Source organism: Pipistrellus kuhlii, unplaced genomic scaffold (genome assembly GCF_014108245.1).
Source record: "Pipistrellus kuhlii isolate mPipKuh1 unplaced genomic scaffold, mPipKuh1.p scaffold_m20_p_2, whole genome shotgun sequence".
Classification (NCBI taxonomy): domain Eukaryota; kingdom Metazoa; phylum Chordata; class Mammalia; order Chiroptera; family Vespertilionidae; genus Pipistrellus; species Pipistrellus kuhlii.
Window position 1 is genome coordinate 5269313 of NW_023425515.1, and position 19191 is coordinate 5288503.

The 19191-nt window shown below is 53.2% G+C and overlaps 1 protein-coding gene across 3 annotated transcripts in view; it reads right to left on the minus strand.

Moving 5' to 3' along the window:
* The window catches only part of ITGB2 (integrin subunit beta 2), a 28374-nt gene extending 18183 nt beyond the window's left edge, over positions 1–10191 (minus strand). For 2 of the 3 annotated variants that reach the window (XM_036445351.1, XM_045585295.1), the window contains exon 1: positions 3453–3521. In XM_036445351.1, coding sequence (XP_036301244.1) covers positions 3453–3506 — 54 coding nt within the window. In that variant the 5' untranslated portion in view covers positions 3507–3521. Of the gene's footprint in view, positions 1–3452; positions 3522–8275; positions 8421–10081 lie in introns of those variants that run through there. The other variant, XM_045585296.1, reaches the window with a different exon arrangement.
* Between the last annotated feature and the right edge of the window lie 9000 nt (positions 10192–19191).

The following is a 19191-nucleotide window of genomic DNA, read 5'->3' on the forward strand; positions in this document are numbered from 1 at the left end:
GCGGGGGCAGGGACACACCACCCTGGATCGCAGAGATCCAGACTGATCCAGGGACAAAAAGGGCACAGGATGGAGGCGGACACAGCCTGCAGCCCTCCCAAACTCCAGCCCCACAGAGACATTGTCCAAGTGGCAAGGACATTGTCACAGCTATTAACTTCACCATCGGCGATGTACGAGAGCAGGAATTTGAAGGAACACAGTTTCTAACCTAATGGAGTAAAACAAGACCCCCCTCCCAAACACACATTAATTAGAAATTTTAAAATGCTGCTGACTCTCCTTAAATCGGCAATTTCTCACCTTTTATTTTATTTTTTATCTCATGGTACACATAAACTAATTACTAATATTCTGTGGCATATATATATATATGCTGATCTGACAGAAAAAAAAGGTATAATTTTGACTCATTCACACCAGGTGGTTATTGTTGTCTTTTGAATTTGACAATTTCAGGGAACGAGGTCAGAGCCCCTGACTAAATAGTCAGGCATTGCAAGGTTTTTTTTTCTTGCAAGTGTGCTGCAGTGCACTGGCTGAAAATCGCTGTTGTAAGGAGGAAATCAAACATTTACAGCTACTGTAGACAGGAGGTGACGCAAACATCCTCTGTGCAGGGCGGCGATGCCCTCTGTGCCCCTTGGGGACGGGAAGCCGATGCCCTCGATGCCCTGCTTGTGAACATGAAGGAAGGAGAGTTCACATCCAGGGCCAGAGAATCCGGAAGTGAGAGAAAGAGCAACAGAGCGACGGAACGGAGGCAGGAAACAGATGAGGATGGAAATGGGAGGATCAGAAAACCAACACTAAGGCAAAGATGGATAGTCACATTGGAACCCGTTTCCTGGGGAAAAGCAGCACAATGGGTCACCTGGAAGGGGAACATGGATAGCAACAGCCTAGGGTCTGTGAACGGGAGAGGCAGGCCATTGGGGAGTGTTGTTTGCTGGGCGATAAACGCAGGAAGAAGCTTCGGGAATGGAGTTCGGGTGATCCTGATTGAGGTGTGTGTCCCCGCGGGGTTAAGAGGGAGCCGCAGGCACTGAGCATGACCATGCCAGCCCCGAGGCAGGCTGCTCAGTGAGCATCACACACCCAGAGCCAGGCGACCGTCAAGAACACGCCTGCTCAGGGCCCCTCTCAACACAGGCATGTTAATCCCGTTTCAGGAAATAAAGTGATAGAAGAAATAAATGAATGTGTATCTTGCAGTAAGGAAGCACAAGCTTAAAACTTAAGGGAAAAAAGGTCAAGAAGGTAGATGACTCTACAACAAATTGGTACATGAAAAATTTGAATGGATGAAAATATTTAATTATGCCCTAAGGGCTTGGCTCAGTGGATTGAGCATTGGCCTGTGGACTGAAGGGTCCCAGGTTCAATTCCAGTCAAGGACATATACCTTGGTTGTGGGCACATCCCCAGTGGGGGGTATGCAGGAGGCAGCTGATCCATGTTTCTCTCTCATCCATGTTTCTAACTCTCTATCCCTCCTCCCTTCCTCTCTGTAAAAAAAAAAAAAAAAAAAAAATCAATAAAATATATTTTAAAAAATACTTAATTACTATCGAATGCAAAAGGTGAATGGTGCCCTGACCTGGTGGCTCCATTAGTTGGAGTGTCATCCCATACACCAGAAGGTTGTGAGTTTCATTCCTGGTCAAGGCACATACCTAAGTTGTGGGTTTGACCCCTGATCAGGAAACGTGAGGAAGGTAACCGATCCATGTTTCTTTCTCATTTCTCTTTCTCTCTCTCTTCCTCTCTCTCTAAAATAAATAAGTAAATAGAACGAATATCCTTGGATGAGGATTTTTTTTAAAAAAGCAAATGGTGTCCTGCCTGGTGTTGCTCAGTGGTTAGAGTGTCAGCCTGTGCACCTAAGGGTCTCATGTTTGGTTCCCGGTCAAGGGCATATATCCGGGTGGCAGGTTCATCTCTGCCCAGTCACGGAACAGATGAGTGGCAGCGGGTCAATGTGTCTCTCTCACATTGATATTTCCACTCTCTCTAAAAAGCAATGGAAATAATATCCCTGGGTAAGAATTAACAACAAGATGTGTCAATCTTCCTCTCCAAGGAGGTCTTAGAAATTAATGACAAAAGGGCCAGTACCCCATCTCATCTCTCAAGGAAATGCACCTGGCCAGTGACGGGCTGGAAGTCATGCTGCTTAGCGGGCAGGCAGTGAGATTTCTTGTCTCGCTATCAAATGGCAAATGTGTTTAACATTTCTGACACTCACCCAGCGGAACCTGCGCAGCAATTAGAATGTGTGAACTACTCGGTTTTCAGGGCAAGAATTGACTGTGGGAAACCAGCAAAAGCAAGTTCGCAGGAACTGTCCAGGTTTCTCTTTCTGGGGGGTGCAATGATAAATATTTTCCATTTTCTTCATGATGTCTGCTCATATTTTCCAAACTTTCTATGGTCAACATTTATAACGGTTTAAAAAACATTCATTCATCTAAGGAAATCCAAACTATGGTGGCGGAGGAATGTGTCCTGAAGTTTCTGTTCCTCCTGCCAACGCTTCTGAGGACGGCTACTCCCTGGAGTGGGAAGAACTGAGACGCTGACGTCAGGGCCTCCCTGCTGGGACACAGGCTCGTTCGTGGTTCATTCATTCACTCGTTCACTCATTCATTCTCCGAACAAATGCTCTCTGGTCTCTTCTACAACACTGCTTCCCAGATTCTGGAATTCTGACCTCTGCTGAGACTTCAAAACATCCCATCCCCACACTCCCACCGAATTTCCATCGCACTCGAGAGCCTCTGCACTCCAAAAGCCGAAGCACAGGAGCATCCATACTGTCTGAAATGCTGCTCCCGTGGGCTGGCTCTGCGAGTGTCCCCGCCCCAGAGGCACTAGGACAGAACCTGGGCCCCGCTCAGGGTTCTTCCCCCAGTGGAATTCTCCCAGGTGGCCCAATGCTCGCAGAGGCACCAGAGCTGCTCCACGGCTCCTCCCAGACAGGAGCCCTGGCTTGGTGAGGTCTCCATGTCACTGAGGCTGGCCTTAGACCCTGCCTTAGCTCCTCAGCCACCAGAAAACCCTTCAGACTGTTATCCTTGTAATTAGCTGGTTAGTATCCATGAAGGAAAGAAAGTAAAGGGAAGTGAGACTGTGGACATGGTCACCCGGGCAGCATCACCTGGAAGTGACAGCCTCACACAGCAGTATTCCTCCAAGAGGTGAACACCCCCGCCTTCCCCCATCCGGTACGGATTTTAGGGGTGAGGGGATTTGGGCACATGCACAGTAGAAGTCAAGGTGGAGCAGGGGGAGTACTTGCTGCCAGTCTCGCTTGGGGAACGATGGAGTGGCTAGGGGGTGGGCCCCATCAGAAGTGCATGAAATCTTGGAAAGTTAAAAATCCCCAAAGAGTACCCTCTCTCTTGCTTGCTCTCTCTCGCTCCCTGATCCACACTCGCCAGTGTGCTCACCTGTTTCTTTTTCACAGGCACGTGGCCGTGAGTAACACCAAGGCCCCTGGCCATGGGGGCCCCACATGCAATGGATTGCAGCTGGGAACCCAAGCTGAGCCAGCCAGATGCTGGATATGGAATAGGAACTCTGGGCTGCGGCCTGAATTCTGGCCCCGCTGAAGAGAAAATTTCCATAGCGACAGAGATGGGACCTTCGAGGGGAACCCCCTTGATTTTACATAATCAATAATGCTTCCCGCAAATCCCATCCTCTCACGGGGGCCTCAGAAATCCTTTTCCTCTCAGCACCCCAAAAACTCCACTTCCACGGATAACAAGACTACTTCTAGCTGCCTCCCAGGGTGCAATGCTCCCAGGTGACACTCTCTCCGGAAGCTTCCATTGCAGTGGAGTCAGACTACATGGGCACAGAGGCCCCTGCACCTCAGAATGGCTGGATCTGAGCATCCAAAAGCCCAACCCCACGTCTCCGGCCAAAGGAAAAGAGGCTGTGACTGGCTCTGTGACACCTCTTGGGTGAAGGGCGGGGGCTGTGGCAGGCCTGGCATCCAGGGGTGGGGGGTCACAGCAGACACCGCCTGTCTGCAGAGGGAGCTTCTGCCAGTGGGCAGTGATTCTTGCCCAGATAGCCACTCAGGACTGTGGATCTCACAGGAACAAGACTGGCATTGCCCATAGCACCACCCTGCTGGCTACACTCAGCCAACACAGTATGACTCCACTGCGCTGGAAACTTCCGGAGAGAAGCTCACCTGGGAGCATTGCACCCTGGGCTGCATCTACCAGGGTGTAAACAGTGCCGGCTCCCCATGCCACACAGTGGCTTCAAGAGGGTCAGGCCCTTCCCCTAGCTACAGAGCCACGTCAGCCCGACCCCAGGGTTGACACTCTCAAACTCACACTCAGCAGCTGAGAGGCTGTGGACGGGCCCTCTCAGCCCTCTCGGCCTCAGTTTCTTCCCTCGTTAAAGAGAACCGAAGACCCCAAGGAAGAGGAAATTCTGATGGGGCCCAGCCCCTAGCCACTCTTCCTTCTGGAGGAAGAGGGAATTCTGCCTGCAGAAGGCTTTCCAACTTGAGTTGCAAAATCAACTGTTCCTTAGGTTTCTGGCCTGCCCTGTAGAGTTTTGACTTGCGAGGTATCTCAACTGCATTGAGCCCATTCCTGAAAATAAATCTCTCTCTCTACACACACACACACACACACACACACACACACACACACACACGTTTGTCCTATTGCTGCTGTTTCTCTAGAGAACCCTGACTGCTACAGATCCCAAGACATATATGTCCAGTTTTAGAAAACCCTGCTAGAGGTGTTTTCAACAGCCTCGGAGCTGAGGTAAGCCAGCTGCGTCGTGGTTTCCTGCCCGCAGGTTCCAGAGGCTCTGAGGGCACTTCTGAGCCTCTTTCTCTCTCCCCCAATCAGAGCTGTGGGCTGTGGCATCACAGCTCCCCGAGCTGAGGTGACCCCACATGACACCCTTCTCAGACACCCTTCCCTAACTCCTTTGGGCCTTGCTGCCTGGCTGCTGGGAGGGTGAGTGGCCTAGACACCTTCAGCTTTCAGCAGAGGGACCCTGGGCCAAGACAGGATGTCACAGACTGGGTGGCTCCAGGACCTGGCTGTGTCTGCCGGGCCTCTCCTCCCTGCACCATGTCACCAAGACGTCCGCCAGCCAATAATAGAAGTGAATGGAAACCACCAACCCTGTCAAGGACTCCTGCTCCACCACAGCTCTCCCTGTCCTGAGAAAAGGTGCTGGGGGGCTCTTTCTGGTCCAGCTGGTCCAGCTGCCATAGCTGAATGCAGAATCCTGCAAGCCCAGCTTTGTGGGAAGCCCACGTGCAGGTGACAGGCGGCCTGTGTTGTACAAGCGAGTGGGGTCTCCAGATCCCAGGGCCCACGGAGTCTCAGGGCCCCAACCCCACCTAGATGCTTGCTTCTCATTGGTGTGTTGAGAGTGTTTAGGCAGATGCTCTTGAACAGGGTTCCAGCCCCCACGGCTTTGGGCAAAGCCCTGAGGTGGCCCTGAGTGCCCTCTGCTGCAGGGTCTGGGGTGAGATGATGACAAATTCAACATTTTCATTTCAGGTCCAGTTTGTGCGAAGGAAAACAGACAGTGAGCCCCTGACCGGGTCTGCCTGGTGGATGTCACCCAGACATCACCAATAGATTGCCCAGCGATGGGCAGAGAGGCCCCTGAAGTGCAGGTTCTCAGCATGGACAGGCTCCCCACCCTCTGGGTGAACATACATGTTATCAGTGCCTTACAGGCAGTGTCCTTATCTGCAAAAGGGAGCCAGCTGCCCATGACACTGGCTCAGGTGGGACTGCGGGACACTCACAAAGTGACAGGTGAGCAGAAAGGCGAGCCCTTCACACGTGTTCCACAGAGCTGGCGGGGCCCGAGTCACATGACATCACCACGGGCTTGGTGCTGCCCCATCTGTGGGCAAGTACCTGTTTGTAACCCTGTCCACTGTGGAGCTCGGCCTGGGCCTAAGCTGAACCTGCCAGGCCCCTTAGGACACAGGAACCTCTTGCCCACTTGTCCCCTACACCTGCTCAGAAGCGACATTTGATCATAGCGTCAGTTGGAGTTTAAGCTACACATTTTAAGCTCCCATTTCACAGAGGGGAGGCCAAGTGGCCTGCTCATGTCTCACTCTCCCTGGGTGCGAAAGGGCTCCTCCCGTCCCCTGGACAGAGGCTGTCTCTTCTGCAGAACTTCGGCAAGGCACCGGGCTGCCTCTTCTCCCCCCACAAAATCTCCAGCTCGTAACTGCCCCTGTCCCAGACCTTTGGTGCATGGGGCAAGCTGATGGCTACAGGGCAGGGAAGCCCACCCAGGTTTAGCGGAGAGACCCAGGCCAGTGGAGAGGTGTCTGGCTGCCCAGCTGGCCCCTTGGGAAGTGCCTCAATTTTCTCCTTTGGGCAAAGCACTGAGGAGGCCCTGAGTGCCCTCTGCCTGCGCTTGTGCACAGGCACCTTGGCTAATTGCTCTTCAACTCGCTCATTGCGCCTGCCTGAGCTGCAGTGACACCCCCTGACATGCCCCAGACCTGGAACTTAACCTCACAGAAACCCCACGTGGCCTGGCCAGCCCAGCCCTTGGTCACTCATCCAAGGTCACCTGGGATCAGCCATCCACAGAGGAAGGCCTGGGGCTCTGCTCAGGATGCGGTACAGCGGTGTGGGTTCGGCCATCTCCAGGCCAGGACCCTGCGGTAAAGGGACTCTCTCAGCTCTGGGGACACTGTCCTGGTTCCTGAAGGGCAGACACTGGGTGGGGTGGGGGTCCCTGTGTCCAGAGTGGCTGGGGCACTCATCCTTTCCTGAAGCTCCTCAGGATCTGGCTTTCTCGTTGCATGCAAAGACCCTGGGCCAGAGGAGAGCTTGCTCTCCCCTCCTGTCATGGCGGCCCCTCCTCCTCCACCCTGTGGTCCCAGGGACCCTCAAAGAAGGGAGCTCAGGTGCAGGGAGGTGAGTGGGATAGCAGTAGGGATCTCAGCACATGCGCGCGCACACACACACGTTCACGGTCAGAGAAAGAGAATAGGGATTGGATGCCAAGGGGATGGGGAGGGGGGACTGAGGAGACTAGCATTGTGTGGAGGGTCTCAGTGGATACCCTCACTGCCAGGAGACCTTGGGAAAGGCATCCAGGAGACTGGCTTAGGCACCACACACCTAACGCCTGTCTCCCTAAAACTCACTGTCCCCCAGCACTTTCACATCCTCAGACCCGAGCTTGTGAAACCCTGAGAATCCAAGAGAAGTGGCAGACCCAAGAAAATGCGCCACGGCTGAATCTGGTTTGGCTCAGTGGATAGAGCGTCTGTCTGTGGACTGGAAGGTCCCTGGTTCAATTCCGGTCAAGGTCATGTACCTTGGTTGCGGGCACATCCCCAGTAGGGGGTGTGCAAGAGGCAGCTGATTGATGATTCTCTCTCATCGATGTTTCTAACTCTCTATCCCTCTCTCTTCCTCTCTGTAAAGAATCAATTAAAAAATATATTGAAAAAGAAAATGCGCCACGTACACAAACACACCTCACACATATCTACACACACATATACACTCACAATACACTCTCCCCCGTAACCCCATACCCTCATACATCCACATTTAGACACACACACTCACACCACTCACACTAACCCACTCCTTCACATGTACCTACACTCACTCATACACACACCACCAATTCACACCCCCCCTTATATTCACACACACCCCAAACATACACACTCACACTCAGACACATACACAGACTCTGCTGGGCACAGACCGGCCCCGGCAGCGTGGAGGCGCCAGGAGAGGAGGGGGACTGACTCAGGCAGGAAGAGGAAGGCACAGCTGTTGAGGCCCCACTCCCCTCCCACACAGCCCAGCCTTGCCTGGGCTGCACCCACCCGCCGGGGAGGAGGAGGTCTTCCCTGCCCCCCACCTCCTTCTGGCTCTGCCAGTCTCTCAGCCCTCATTTTGGGGCTCAGCAGGTATCTGTGGCCATTGGAAGACCCAGATGCTGAGGACTGGGGTCTGTGCCCTTCCTCTCACCATGCTGGGTCCCATCCTCTCATTGTCCACACAGCTCTGCCTGCGGCGGGCACAGCACCCCCTCCCTGGATCTCCGTGCCAGGAGGCCTGGGGTGGGTGATCCCAGGGCAGGCAACAGGGAGCAAGGCTGCCAGGGCCCCCTCCAGGGCTGGACCACCTGGAGTTGCTTGCCTCGGGAAGGGCCATGGCCGCTCTCCAGAAAGACCGGCAGCGTTAGAACGACCGGCCTGGACGCATAAGCCCTGTGCACTCACCCTGCGTGAAGTCCTGGAGACGTGGCAGGGCGTCCGGTGGGCTGGCAGGGGCTTCTGCCCGCTCTTCACCAGGCTGGTTTTCTGGCGCGCCTGGGAGGATGCCGGCCAGCCAAGACTTGGATGTTGAAGGCACAGGCTTCCTCTTCTAAAGCAGCAATAGGGAGGAAGTAGTTACATGTGGGTGATTGCACCACATGGGGCCCCTGAAACCCAGCCCCGCTGCTCTACACGGGCTCCCAAGGGGGCCATGTCAGAGGAAAACCCTTACAGGCCAGATGACGGGACGTGCCATTCATTGTGCAAGTCATGGTGAGACGCAGAGAGGCGGAAAGGAGGCGCAACTCCTGGGGAGAGGGCCCCTGGTGGCACGGAGGGGCTCGGTCACCTGCAGAGGCGGCGGCTGTGCCCTCCAGGGGCCAGGGAACCGCAGAGGGAGTGCCCAGGAGAGGGGGCCTGGCCTGCAGACTGAGCACCCAGAGGGGTGATAGGAGATGACGTATTTTACTTGCTTCCAAATAATCGAGTGGGGAGGGGTGTAAATGAAATAAGATAGGCCATGAGTTGATCATTATTAAAGCAGATATTGGGGGCATTCAGGCTTATAAACTATTCTGTCAACTTTTATATATGTGTGAAATTTTCTGTAGTAAATTTAAAAAATAACTTTAGGTGTTTTATTGATTTTAGAGAGGAAGGGAGAAGGAGAGAGAGAGATAGAAAGAAACACCAATGATGAGAGAGAGTCATTGGTTGGCTGCCTCCTATGGGGGATGGAGCCCGCTACCTGGCATATGCCCTGACCAGGAATAAACCACGATCTCCTGGTTTATAGGTCAATGCTCAACCATGGAGCCACACCAGCTGGGCTGGAAAAGAACTTTCAAAAGAAGGATAAAGTTGTTTAGTTTTGCAAGATGAAAAAGTTCTAGAGATTGGTTGCACAAAATGTGAATATACTTAATGATACCGATTGTATGCTTAAAAATGGTGAAGATGATTAAATGGTTAAATTTATTCTATACATATTTTATCACAATTAAAAAGAAAAAGGAAGTGTACGAAATGCTATTTATGAGGCAACCTGCTAAAAGAGACACCAGGGACAAGGCTTGCATGTCAAAGCCAGGAATGGGTGGGATTTGGGGCAGGACCCTGGAATAACCTCCCTCCCCACCCCCCCCGAGTCAGCCAAGTGACAGGAAATGCCCTTTGCTGTCACGTCCACTTAGGTCTTCCAGAACACGCACGGTACTTCTCCAGGTAACACCGAGGATGCCCTGAGCCTGGCCCTGGAGGGCGCCCAGCCCAAGCCCTCAGAACATCACGGCCTAGTCAGGAGGCAAGCGTGTCCCAGCCAGCCCGATACAGGCAGAATGGAGGGGGTCCCCTGGAGACCAATCCAGGGGGTAGCCAGGAGGGTGGCTCAGAGAGAGGCAGGCTGTTTTCATCTCCTTGCTGAGCACAGGCCTGGGCACCTCGGTCCTACTGCCCACCCAGCCACGTGTCCACAACACACAGCTCGTAAGCCTGGGAAGGGACCCCTTTGTGATGGATGGGAGATAAGAAGTATTTTCACAATGGAGAATGTGAAGCAAGGGGACCCAGGCTCGCTTCAGAGAAAGTCTCCAAGGTGGGGGGTTAGCACCAGCCAATGCTGGGAGGAAGGTTGGAGAGAGTCAGACCCTGTCGCCCACAATGCTGTGCTGGTGGGTGTCGGTGGACTGAGTGAGTTGGGAGAACCTGCTCCACCCTCCTCATCCCCCACTCCCCACCTTCCATCGCCCAAAAGGCAGAAAGCCATCTCACCTGGGGTGACTGAGGGCATTCGGGTGAAGGGAGGCTGCTGGCAGCCCTCTCCCAGCTCTCAGTTTGTCCCTCTCACACCTCCACTCTTGGGCCTCTGTGCTAGCTTCCCTCCCAGCCTTCCACCCCTCCTCTTTCTCAGAAACTCCCCCATCGCTGCTTCTTTTTTTTTTATTTTTTTAAGTTTCTTCCCACTAGTAACTTCCTCCTGCCACTTTGCAGAGGCAGAGGGTGGGAGGAGCTGCCAGAAGCAGCTGTAGGGGGGCAGGGGAAGGCGGGCACACTCCCTGGGGGTGGCGGTGCAGAGCAGGAAACAGTGTGGCCTGTGGTAAGAGCTCCAAATAGTTCTGTTTTACTCCATCCCCTACAGACCCACAGAAACAGGCCGTAAGCAATCCAGTGGATCTCCCAGTGTAATCTGGGCCAGGTAGACACAGTGGGGGCAGCCAGGTGACTTAGAAAGGAGAGAGGAGATGCCAGAGGCCAGGATTTTCCAGCCACCCACTGTCCTGAACACTGGCCCGGACACCTCAGCCCACCTCCCACCCAACCTCCACTCCCACTAAGCAGACTTCTCCTTAGCCTTCCTCTTTCTGGCTTCCTCCCTCCGTGGGAGGAAGCTGAAGAGGAGGCATTCTTGCTACCCTAAGTCACCCAAAGGAAGGTGTCAGAGCAGCCAGGGAAGTTGGGGTGGGATGGGGGGCTAACCTTTGTCCTGAGTAGGGGGTCCCCGATCCTCATAAGAATGCAGAGATTTACTGACAGGTGTGGCCATGCTGGAAACCACGCTAAAAAATGTATTCCTGATCTGTCAGGGCAAAGAGATTAGGGTCTCATTGAGGATGCCCTGAGCCTGGCTGAAAATTTAAGCAATTATTAACTCTGGGAAGAAACCAGAAAATTGTAGAAGGAAAAAAATGTAATTATATAATGTCCACTTTGCTCTGGTGATGCACAATATTTACACTGTTAGAATAAGGAAAGCAATGAGCACAGATTGAAAACTGAACCATTACCCAGCTGGCGTGGCTCAGTGGTTGAGGGCCAGCCCATGAACCAGGAGGTCACGGTTCGATTTCCAGTCAGGGCACATGCCTGGGTTGCAGGCTCGATTCCTAGTAGGGGTTGTGCAGAAGGCAGCAGATTGATGTTTCTCTCTCATTGATGTTTCTATCTTTCTACCCCTCTCCCTTCCTCTCTCTAAAAATCAATTTTAAAAAATTAAAAAACAACAACAAACCATCATGAAATATGGTAGCACTCATACTTGGGTAAAAACTGCTGTTTGAATTTTAACCTTGCTATCTAACTTCGACCTTCGATTACTTGCTTGAACAATAGGGTAGTTGCAGGAGATTGACTCCCACTGACTCAGTAGCTTCAGGGGTAGAAACTGTAGATAACCTTTAGTTCTGCTTTTGTATTATGGGCAAGATAGGGCCACATTCCAATGTCAAGCAGGGTGTGACTGGGAACCGACCCTGCGGGCTGTACAGCCCCCAGTCTTTAGAATTTAGTCCTGAGGGGCCAATCAGGGTTAGCCGAGGCAGTGACATCACTGACCTGAGTAAAACCCCTGGACTGGGCGAAATTCGCTCTCTTCCGCCATGCTGCCGGCGTGAGTGGGCATGCCCATGCTAGCATGGAGATGGCTCTTTTGTTTATTGCATCGGACTTGGCAATAAACAATGCTAGCATGGAGATGGCTCTTTTGTTTATTGCATCGGACTCGGCTCCCTGGTGGTCCTTGGGGATCACGAATTCGTCTGGGATCCCCAGCCAGGACCATCAGGGACCCCGGTCCGGAGAGCCTGACTGGCCGCGGTAGGTGTGTGTTTGTCTGTGTTTTTGTGTGAGCACTCTGGAGGGACTGCCCCTCCATCGGGGCTCTCACCTGGGTGTTTGCCGGCTGCTGTGTCAGCCAAGGTTTGAGCCCGGATTCGAATCTGTTATAAATTCTAGCATGCTTAATCAAATTGGCTCCGGTGGTCCATCTCTTGGGGACTCACTCCATAACACATCATACAGCTGCCCGGAGAGGAAGGGGATGGGTGGGGGTTGAGAAGCAAATCCCCATCGACCAGAACAGGAAGCTCATAATCTTTCCCACCCGTGAATTGAATTCCTCCCTTCAATGTGAAGGCCAGGCTGACCTGTGGGCTCCTAGGTCAGAGGGGCCATCGAATGCTAATCCAGGCCCTGGTCTTTCCTCTCCATCCTGAGACTCATCAAACTGTCATTTCCCTCTCAGCCTGTGGTTTCTACTGATGCTGAACAATCATTAAGGATGTCCTTGGGGATGGGTGCCCTCTTAATGTCTGGCTGCCTTAGTCCAGCAGGTTTGTCCCTCCAGACTCTGGATTAGGGGACTTGGTTTCCACAGATGTTTCCTAAACTCCTCTTGCCCCAGGGGCGTGGCTGAGAGGGGTGGAGGCTGAAGTTGGAGACAGAGCTTGCTCTTGAGGTTCAAGGGCTGGGCCCACCTGTAGTGGTGGTACCCTGAAGACTTTGGGTCCCTTTCTGTCAGAAACTGATCAATGTCTCACTAATAGAAAGATGTAAAAGGCTGGTCAACCTTGAAGCTCTGAAAGGTCAGAGCCAACCACTCCCTATCTAATTGAGACAATGGTAACTGAGGCAACTTCCCCATCTTGTAATTTCCATGAGTAAATCCTTACTGATATGATAATCCAAGTACTACCTGTCTAAAGGCTATGGGTGTATCCCAAACCTGCTTAAGGGTAATGGGTGTATCCCATAGTCTCAATAAAAGGGTTAGCAAGGCCAGAGCCTAGCAGTAGTCCTCCCACTAGAGGTGGGCTCCCACCTGGCCCCCTATGTCTCCAAATGAAATTTCTTCTAGTCTCTTTCATTTGTGTGCAACCCTTCTCCAGAACCTGAGTCCTGAAGCGGAACCCTGGACCACACGGTACGTGAAAGGGATTCCCATACCTTTCCTTCTCTGTGCCTCAGTTTCCCTCACCCTTCATCCTCCCCTAGCCACTCCCCCCACCCACCATGTTGTGGGAACATGTGGTGAAAGGGTTCTGCAAAGGGCCTGGCACACAGCAGATGCCAAGAAATGTAAAAACACCTATCTACACTAATAAAACGGTAATATTTAAATTGATTATGACACCCTCACAGTAAAAATCGAACAGCAGGCTGCTTGAGTTGATGAGGCCAGCAGGGGGGTTAGTGAGGGATGACCAAATGACTGACCAGCAGGCTGTGTGGGCAACCAGGTCGGCAGAGGGCGGGCAGTGAGGGGTGACCAGGCCAGCAAGAGGGGAATTTGGGAGCCACCAGGCCTGCAGGGGCAATCAGGCTGGCAGGCAGAGGTGGTTAGGAGTGATCAGGCTGACGGGGGGGGGGGGGGACAGTTAGGGGTGATCAGGCAGGCAGGCAGGTGAGCAGCTAGGAGCCAGAGGTCAAGGATTGTGAGAGGGATGTCCAACTGCCCAGAATTAGGGCCGAAACTGGCAGTCGGACATCCTCTGAGGGGTCCTGAATTGGAGAGGGTTCAGTCTGGGCTGAGGGACCCCCTCCCCTTGCATGAATTTGTGCACCAGGCCTCTAGTATATATAAAATCCTAATATGCAAATAGACTGAATGACCAACAATTGGTCACTATGACCTGTGCTGACCACCAGGGGTATGCACAGAACATGACAAGCATTTGCCACAGCCCAATGGTGGAGTAGGTGAGTGGGGGCGCCAGTCGCTGTCATTTGGGCCAGCCCCTGGTGGTTACTGAAAATTTTTTGCTCCTGCACACCGAAGTCTCACCTGGTGCTTGCATCTCCTGCTAATGCCTGCCCCTCTCGCATCTACTGCTGGCACCTGGCACCAGCCCCTGTAACTTGGTGCCATCAGTGGGTGCAAGCGGCTGCTGGCCCCAATGGACCCTCAGAGCTTCTCCACCTCCCCCTGCTCCTGAAGGACAATCAGGGCCAGCAGCCATCTCTCGCACCCACTGCCAGTACAGCCCTGCTTGCACACGCTGATGGCACCAGCCCCCATTCATACTTGCTGCTGGCACGTGCCCCAATAGCTCCATGCTGTCAGTGGGTGCAAGCGGGGCTAATGCCATCAGCACGTGGGAGCAGCAGTGGTGGGAGCAGGGCTGCCAGCAGACAGGGGACAGGGGGCCGTGGCAGGAGAGACCCTACAGGGGCGCAGAGGATGGGCCAAGACCTGCCCCTGTGCCCACCACAGCCTCACAGATCACAGTTCCTTTCAAGGTGCATGAATTTTGGCACTGGAACCCTAGTAAGTAATAAAAAGGAGAATGAGCCATGGTCACAGAGATCATAGAGCTTTGGACAAAAATCCCAGCATATGTGTGTTTTTAAAATATACTTTTATTGATTTCAGAGAGGAAGGGAGAGGGAGAGAGAGATAGAAACATCAATGATGAGAGAGAATCATTGATCAGCTGCCTCCTGCATGCCCCATACCGGACATGTGTTCTGACCAAGAATGTAATGGTGACTTCCTGGTACCTAGGTCAATGATCAATCACTGAGCCACACCAGTTGAGCACAGCATATGTGTTTGTTTGTTTGTTTTGTTTTCTTTTGTTTTGTTTTTTAGGGGAGGGTCTATACCTGGACTTATAGAGAAATTTCATCTCATTGAATTTTCTGCTTCTACCTTTTAACTTTTCAACCTGGGGAAACAATTTTGTTTTCCTACATTGGGTTCTTTGCATGTCATAGATAGCAATCAAATTCTTTCCCTCCAGGAGACACAGTGCTCGTGACCCTGACCTCTGAGCATTGAGAACATGCAGTAGGAAGGAGGTAGAGCAAAGCCTGGCGTCTAAGGCTTCCCCTGAGTGAGGAGGTAAAGTTGGGGGTGGGAGCCCTGCCTCTGTCTTCTCTAGAAGAAGGTGGGTTTGGGGCAGCTTGATATTTTGGAGGAACATCTGAGGAATCTTATTTAATAATAGACAAACACGTAAATTGACTGTACCTCCGCTATGCCACCAGCCAATCAAGAGTGATATGCAAATTAACCCAACAAAGATGGCGGTTGATTTGCATACTCAGACGCCTAGTGATGGGGGGGCAGGATGCTTGTGTTGTCGCCATGGCAATGACACAGGCATTCTGCCCCACCCCAGGTCTCTCAAGGCCTCTGGGCAGCGTAGGAAGGTGGGGCTGGAGTGGAAAGAGGTGGCTTCCAGAGCAGAAAGAGGGGGCTCTGGGGCTTGAGCAGAAAGGGGTTGGGTGGGAGTGGAAAGGCGGTTCCAGCAGCCAGGGAAAGGAAAACCCATTCAGCACAAATCTTCGTGCATCGGGCTTCTAGTATATTTATACCCTGTTTCCCCGAAAATAAGACAGTGTCTTATATTAATTTTTTCTCCCAAAGTTGCACTAGGTCTTATTTTCGGAGGATGTCTTATTTTCAGGGAAACACGGTATCAACCCAGACATGTGCCCTTGACCGGAATCGAACCCAGGATTCTTCAGTTCACAGGCCGACACTCTATTCATGGAGCCAAACCGGCTAGGGCCTGAGAAATTCTTTTCTGTATTACTCCCCACCTGGATCCCTGGGAAGGTGTTACAGGCGTCTTCAAACTACGGCCCTCGGGCCACATGCGGCCCGCAGAGGAGTCTGATCCGGCCCGCCAGGTTTTTTGGGCAGTGAGCGCAGCCGAGGTGTTACAGTAGGAATTAGTAGTTCATATAGTCCGGCCCTCCAGCTCTCTGAGGGACCGTGATCTGGCCCCCACTTTAAAAAGTTTGAGGACCCCTGAGAGAAAGCACACTTTCAACCTCCCTCCTACTGGGAATCCTCTGCTTGAGCCTCACTCATCATCTGCCTCATCCCTGAGCACACCTGTGCTGTTTCACCCAGCAATGGGCTCTGAAGCCCTCCCTGGGGCCCCATTTCCCTTCCTGCAGGGTCCAGCCCAAATGCTGTCTCCCCGGGCCTCCCTTATCCTGCTGTATCCCTAACTTATAAGGACTTGTACCTTCTTCTGGCCCCTGGGTGACATCTGACACCCACGTGGTATGTCAGTTATGCAGAGGTGAAGGGCATGGTGACATCCAGCCCCATTGGAACTCAGTTCCCTCACCGGCCAATGGGAGCAATGAGCACGTCGCTGTGGGCGAAGTTATGAGCAGATAAGCGCGCACGCACACACACACACACACACACACACACACACACACACTACCTGGCACAGAGAAAGCGCTCAGCAATCGTGGGCTGTGCTGATTCCACTAGGGCAGAGTGGACACTTCTGGAAAGGGCGGAACGCACATGATTCTGGTTTTCCCGGCCAGAGGGCTCTTGCCACAATTACTCAGCTCTGGTGCTGTGTCACTTGAGCACCCTCCGACCGCTGTGAATGAATGCCCATAGCTGTGTTCCGATAAAACTTTATTTACAAATAAGGTGGAGGGCCAGCCTGTGGGTGGTAGAACATTGAACCCTGCCCTAGTGTGAGGATAGTGTGAAGGGACAGGGAGCTTCACATGTGAAACTGGAAGTCTGGGCCTGGCTCTTATCAGAAACTCAGCTCTGAACCACTGGTCCATGCCCAACCTGCTGGGTCCAGATGGCAGGGTGGCCCTGAAGTCTGTTTAACAAACACACACCCTGGGTGGTCTGATCATCAGCCCAGGGACACTGAGTCTCGGCCCACCCCTGGGCTTGCATGTAGAAGGCACTTGGGCTGGGGAGGAACAAGAGGAGAATGTGAGAGGCCGGCAGCAGAGCTGAGACCTCGGGACACGGAAGGGAACCCCAAAGACCTCTTTCCTCTCTTCTAAACCTTCTCTCCCGCCCTCTCCTGCCAGTTCCCAGGACACCTCCTCCTCCCCAGAGTGGACTGAAACACCTCGTGAGTCCTCTGTTCTCCCAGAATCCTTGAGGGTGGCTGCTCCAGCGCCTGCAGACATGGGGGCCGGGCAGGGCATCTTTCCTCCCACCGGTGAAGTGCTCCCCCTCGGACTGGGGTTGGGGTGGGGGCTGTCTTCTATCTTCCTCTTCCTCATGTTTTCTTTTCTTTTTAAAAAAATATATTTTATTGATTTTTTACAGAGAGGAAGGGAGAGGGATAGAGAGTTAGAAACATCGATGAGAGAGAAACATTGACCAGCTGCCTCCTGCACACCCCCTACTGGGGATGTGCCTGCAACCAAGGTACATGCCCTTGACTGGAATCGAACCTGGGACCTTTCAGTCCTCAGACAGACGCTCTATCCACTGAGCCACACCGGTTTCGGCATCTCCCTCATGTTTTCTTTCTCAGCATGGGGCCCACGGGCCCTCTTGTTGCTGGCACACAAAGGAACTGGGCACGTGAGTCTTGGTGGCCCATGTGGCTTGGCTCTGGGAAGCCTGGTCTGAAGTTCTGGGCACCCATTGGGTACCCCCTGGACAGCTATGGGCAAGTATCTTTTTCTACCTGTAAAATGGGGGTGAGGGTCTGCCTCTCAGGACACTGAGATGAGGTACACGAGGCTCTCAGCAGACAGGGAAACATGGCAGGGGGCAGGGGGCAGGGGGCAGGGGGCAGGACCAAGTGCCTGGGGCCAGCCCAGCAGGGGACCAAGCAGGGCAGAGGGGGAGGGGAGAGGGGATTTCACCCCATGCTGACTTAGCAGGGGTGAAGCGGAAGCTCTGCAGGAGAAGGCGCATTTGCCCTTATCTGGGTGTGACCTCATCCCTGCAGGAAATGACCCGCTGAAGGTCACCCACACATGCAGGGCCAGGCTGGGCAGACAGAGCTGAGACTGTGGGCGGTGTGCTGGGTGGTCACTAGGAAGACCTAATCTTTCCATCCTTGAGCAACAATGAAAACTCCAAGTTAAACAGGCTGCCTGACTCAGGGAGAGAAAGCAGGGGTGCTGGGAGGGGCTGGTCCCTAGGCACTGCCCACCCATACGCCCCCCGCTGCCATCTCCGAGCAATGGGATCAAAGGGGTTTTAGCATTTAAAATAGGGTCTGCCCTAGCCAGTTTGGCTCAGTGGGTAGAGCACCTATCTGCAGACTGGAGGGTGCCAGGTTTGATTCCGGTCGAGGGCACCCTCTCTCATTATTGATGTTTCTATCTCTCCCTCTCCTTTCCTCTCTAAAATCAATAAAAATTTTATTTAAAAAATAAAATAGGGTCCTACCTTTTCCAAGTTGTCTATGAAGGCCACATATTAGTTTTATAATCAGAAAAGGATGTTACTATTATGAACAAGACACAGGACAAAACCAAGGGACCCAAGCCCCACATGGCCACCTGCAAGGAGCTAGGAGAGGCTTGGGAGGAGAGGAAACAAATGCAGCTGAAGGATGGGGGGCGGGTGGGAGGGTGGGGGCAGGTGGGTGGGTGAGAGGGAGGCTTTGGGGCCACCCCTCACTTCTCGAGGGCAAACGAGGGCATCAGCCACGAGGGCCACGCCTTACCCTGGTGGGGCTGCAGAGCTACCACTTGTCGAAATCGTGGCTTGGGTAACCTCCTCCCAGGCCTCTTCCTCCTACCCCACCCACTTCCCTGAATCACCCCAGCGTTTGGCACAGTATTTTACCCCAGGGGGTTCCACATGCTGGAATTCCACAGCCTCGGAATCGGAATTGTTTGCGTCTGACTTCCTGGTGCATTCCTGGATGCAGCCGGACCTGGAGCTCCAGGTCACAGGTGCTGTGGGTAGAGGTGTGTAGGTCGGGCATCCACCTTGCTGCCCCAGGAGCCAATGGGGTGGCGATTCCCTGAAATTCGCCCAGTTAGGGAGATGTTCACGCAACGAACTGTTTATCTTAGAGACCCAAACGGATCATTTAAAACCCCAGGCGCCCCGAAACCAAAGTCAAAGCCTGCAGGTCAAGGGGGCAGTGGCGACCAGCAACCCAGCATACCAGGTCTCAGAGGCCAGGGTGTCTCCTTCGGGCAGTGGGACTGAGAGAGACATTCATCCAGGGTCCCACATGTTCAGGAGGCACAGGTCACACACACCTGTCCCTTCCCATGGGCAGCTGCTCACCTGCTTGTCCACCGTGTAAGGGAGAAGATGCTCTGGGGGGCCTGGGCACCCACTCCAGAACTTGGCTTCCCAACCCATAGCCACTGGATGGAGCCCACTGTGCATAGAGGCTTGG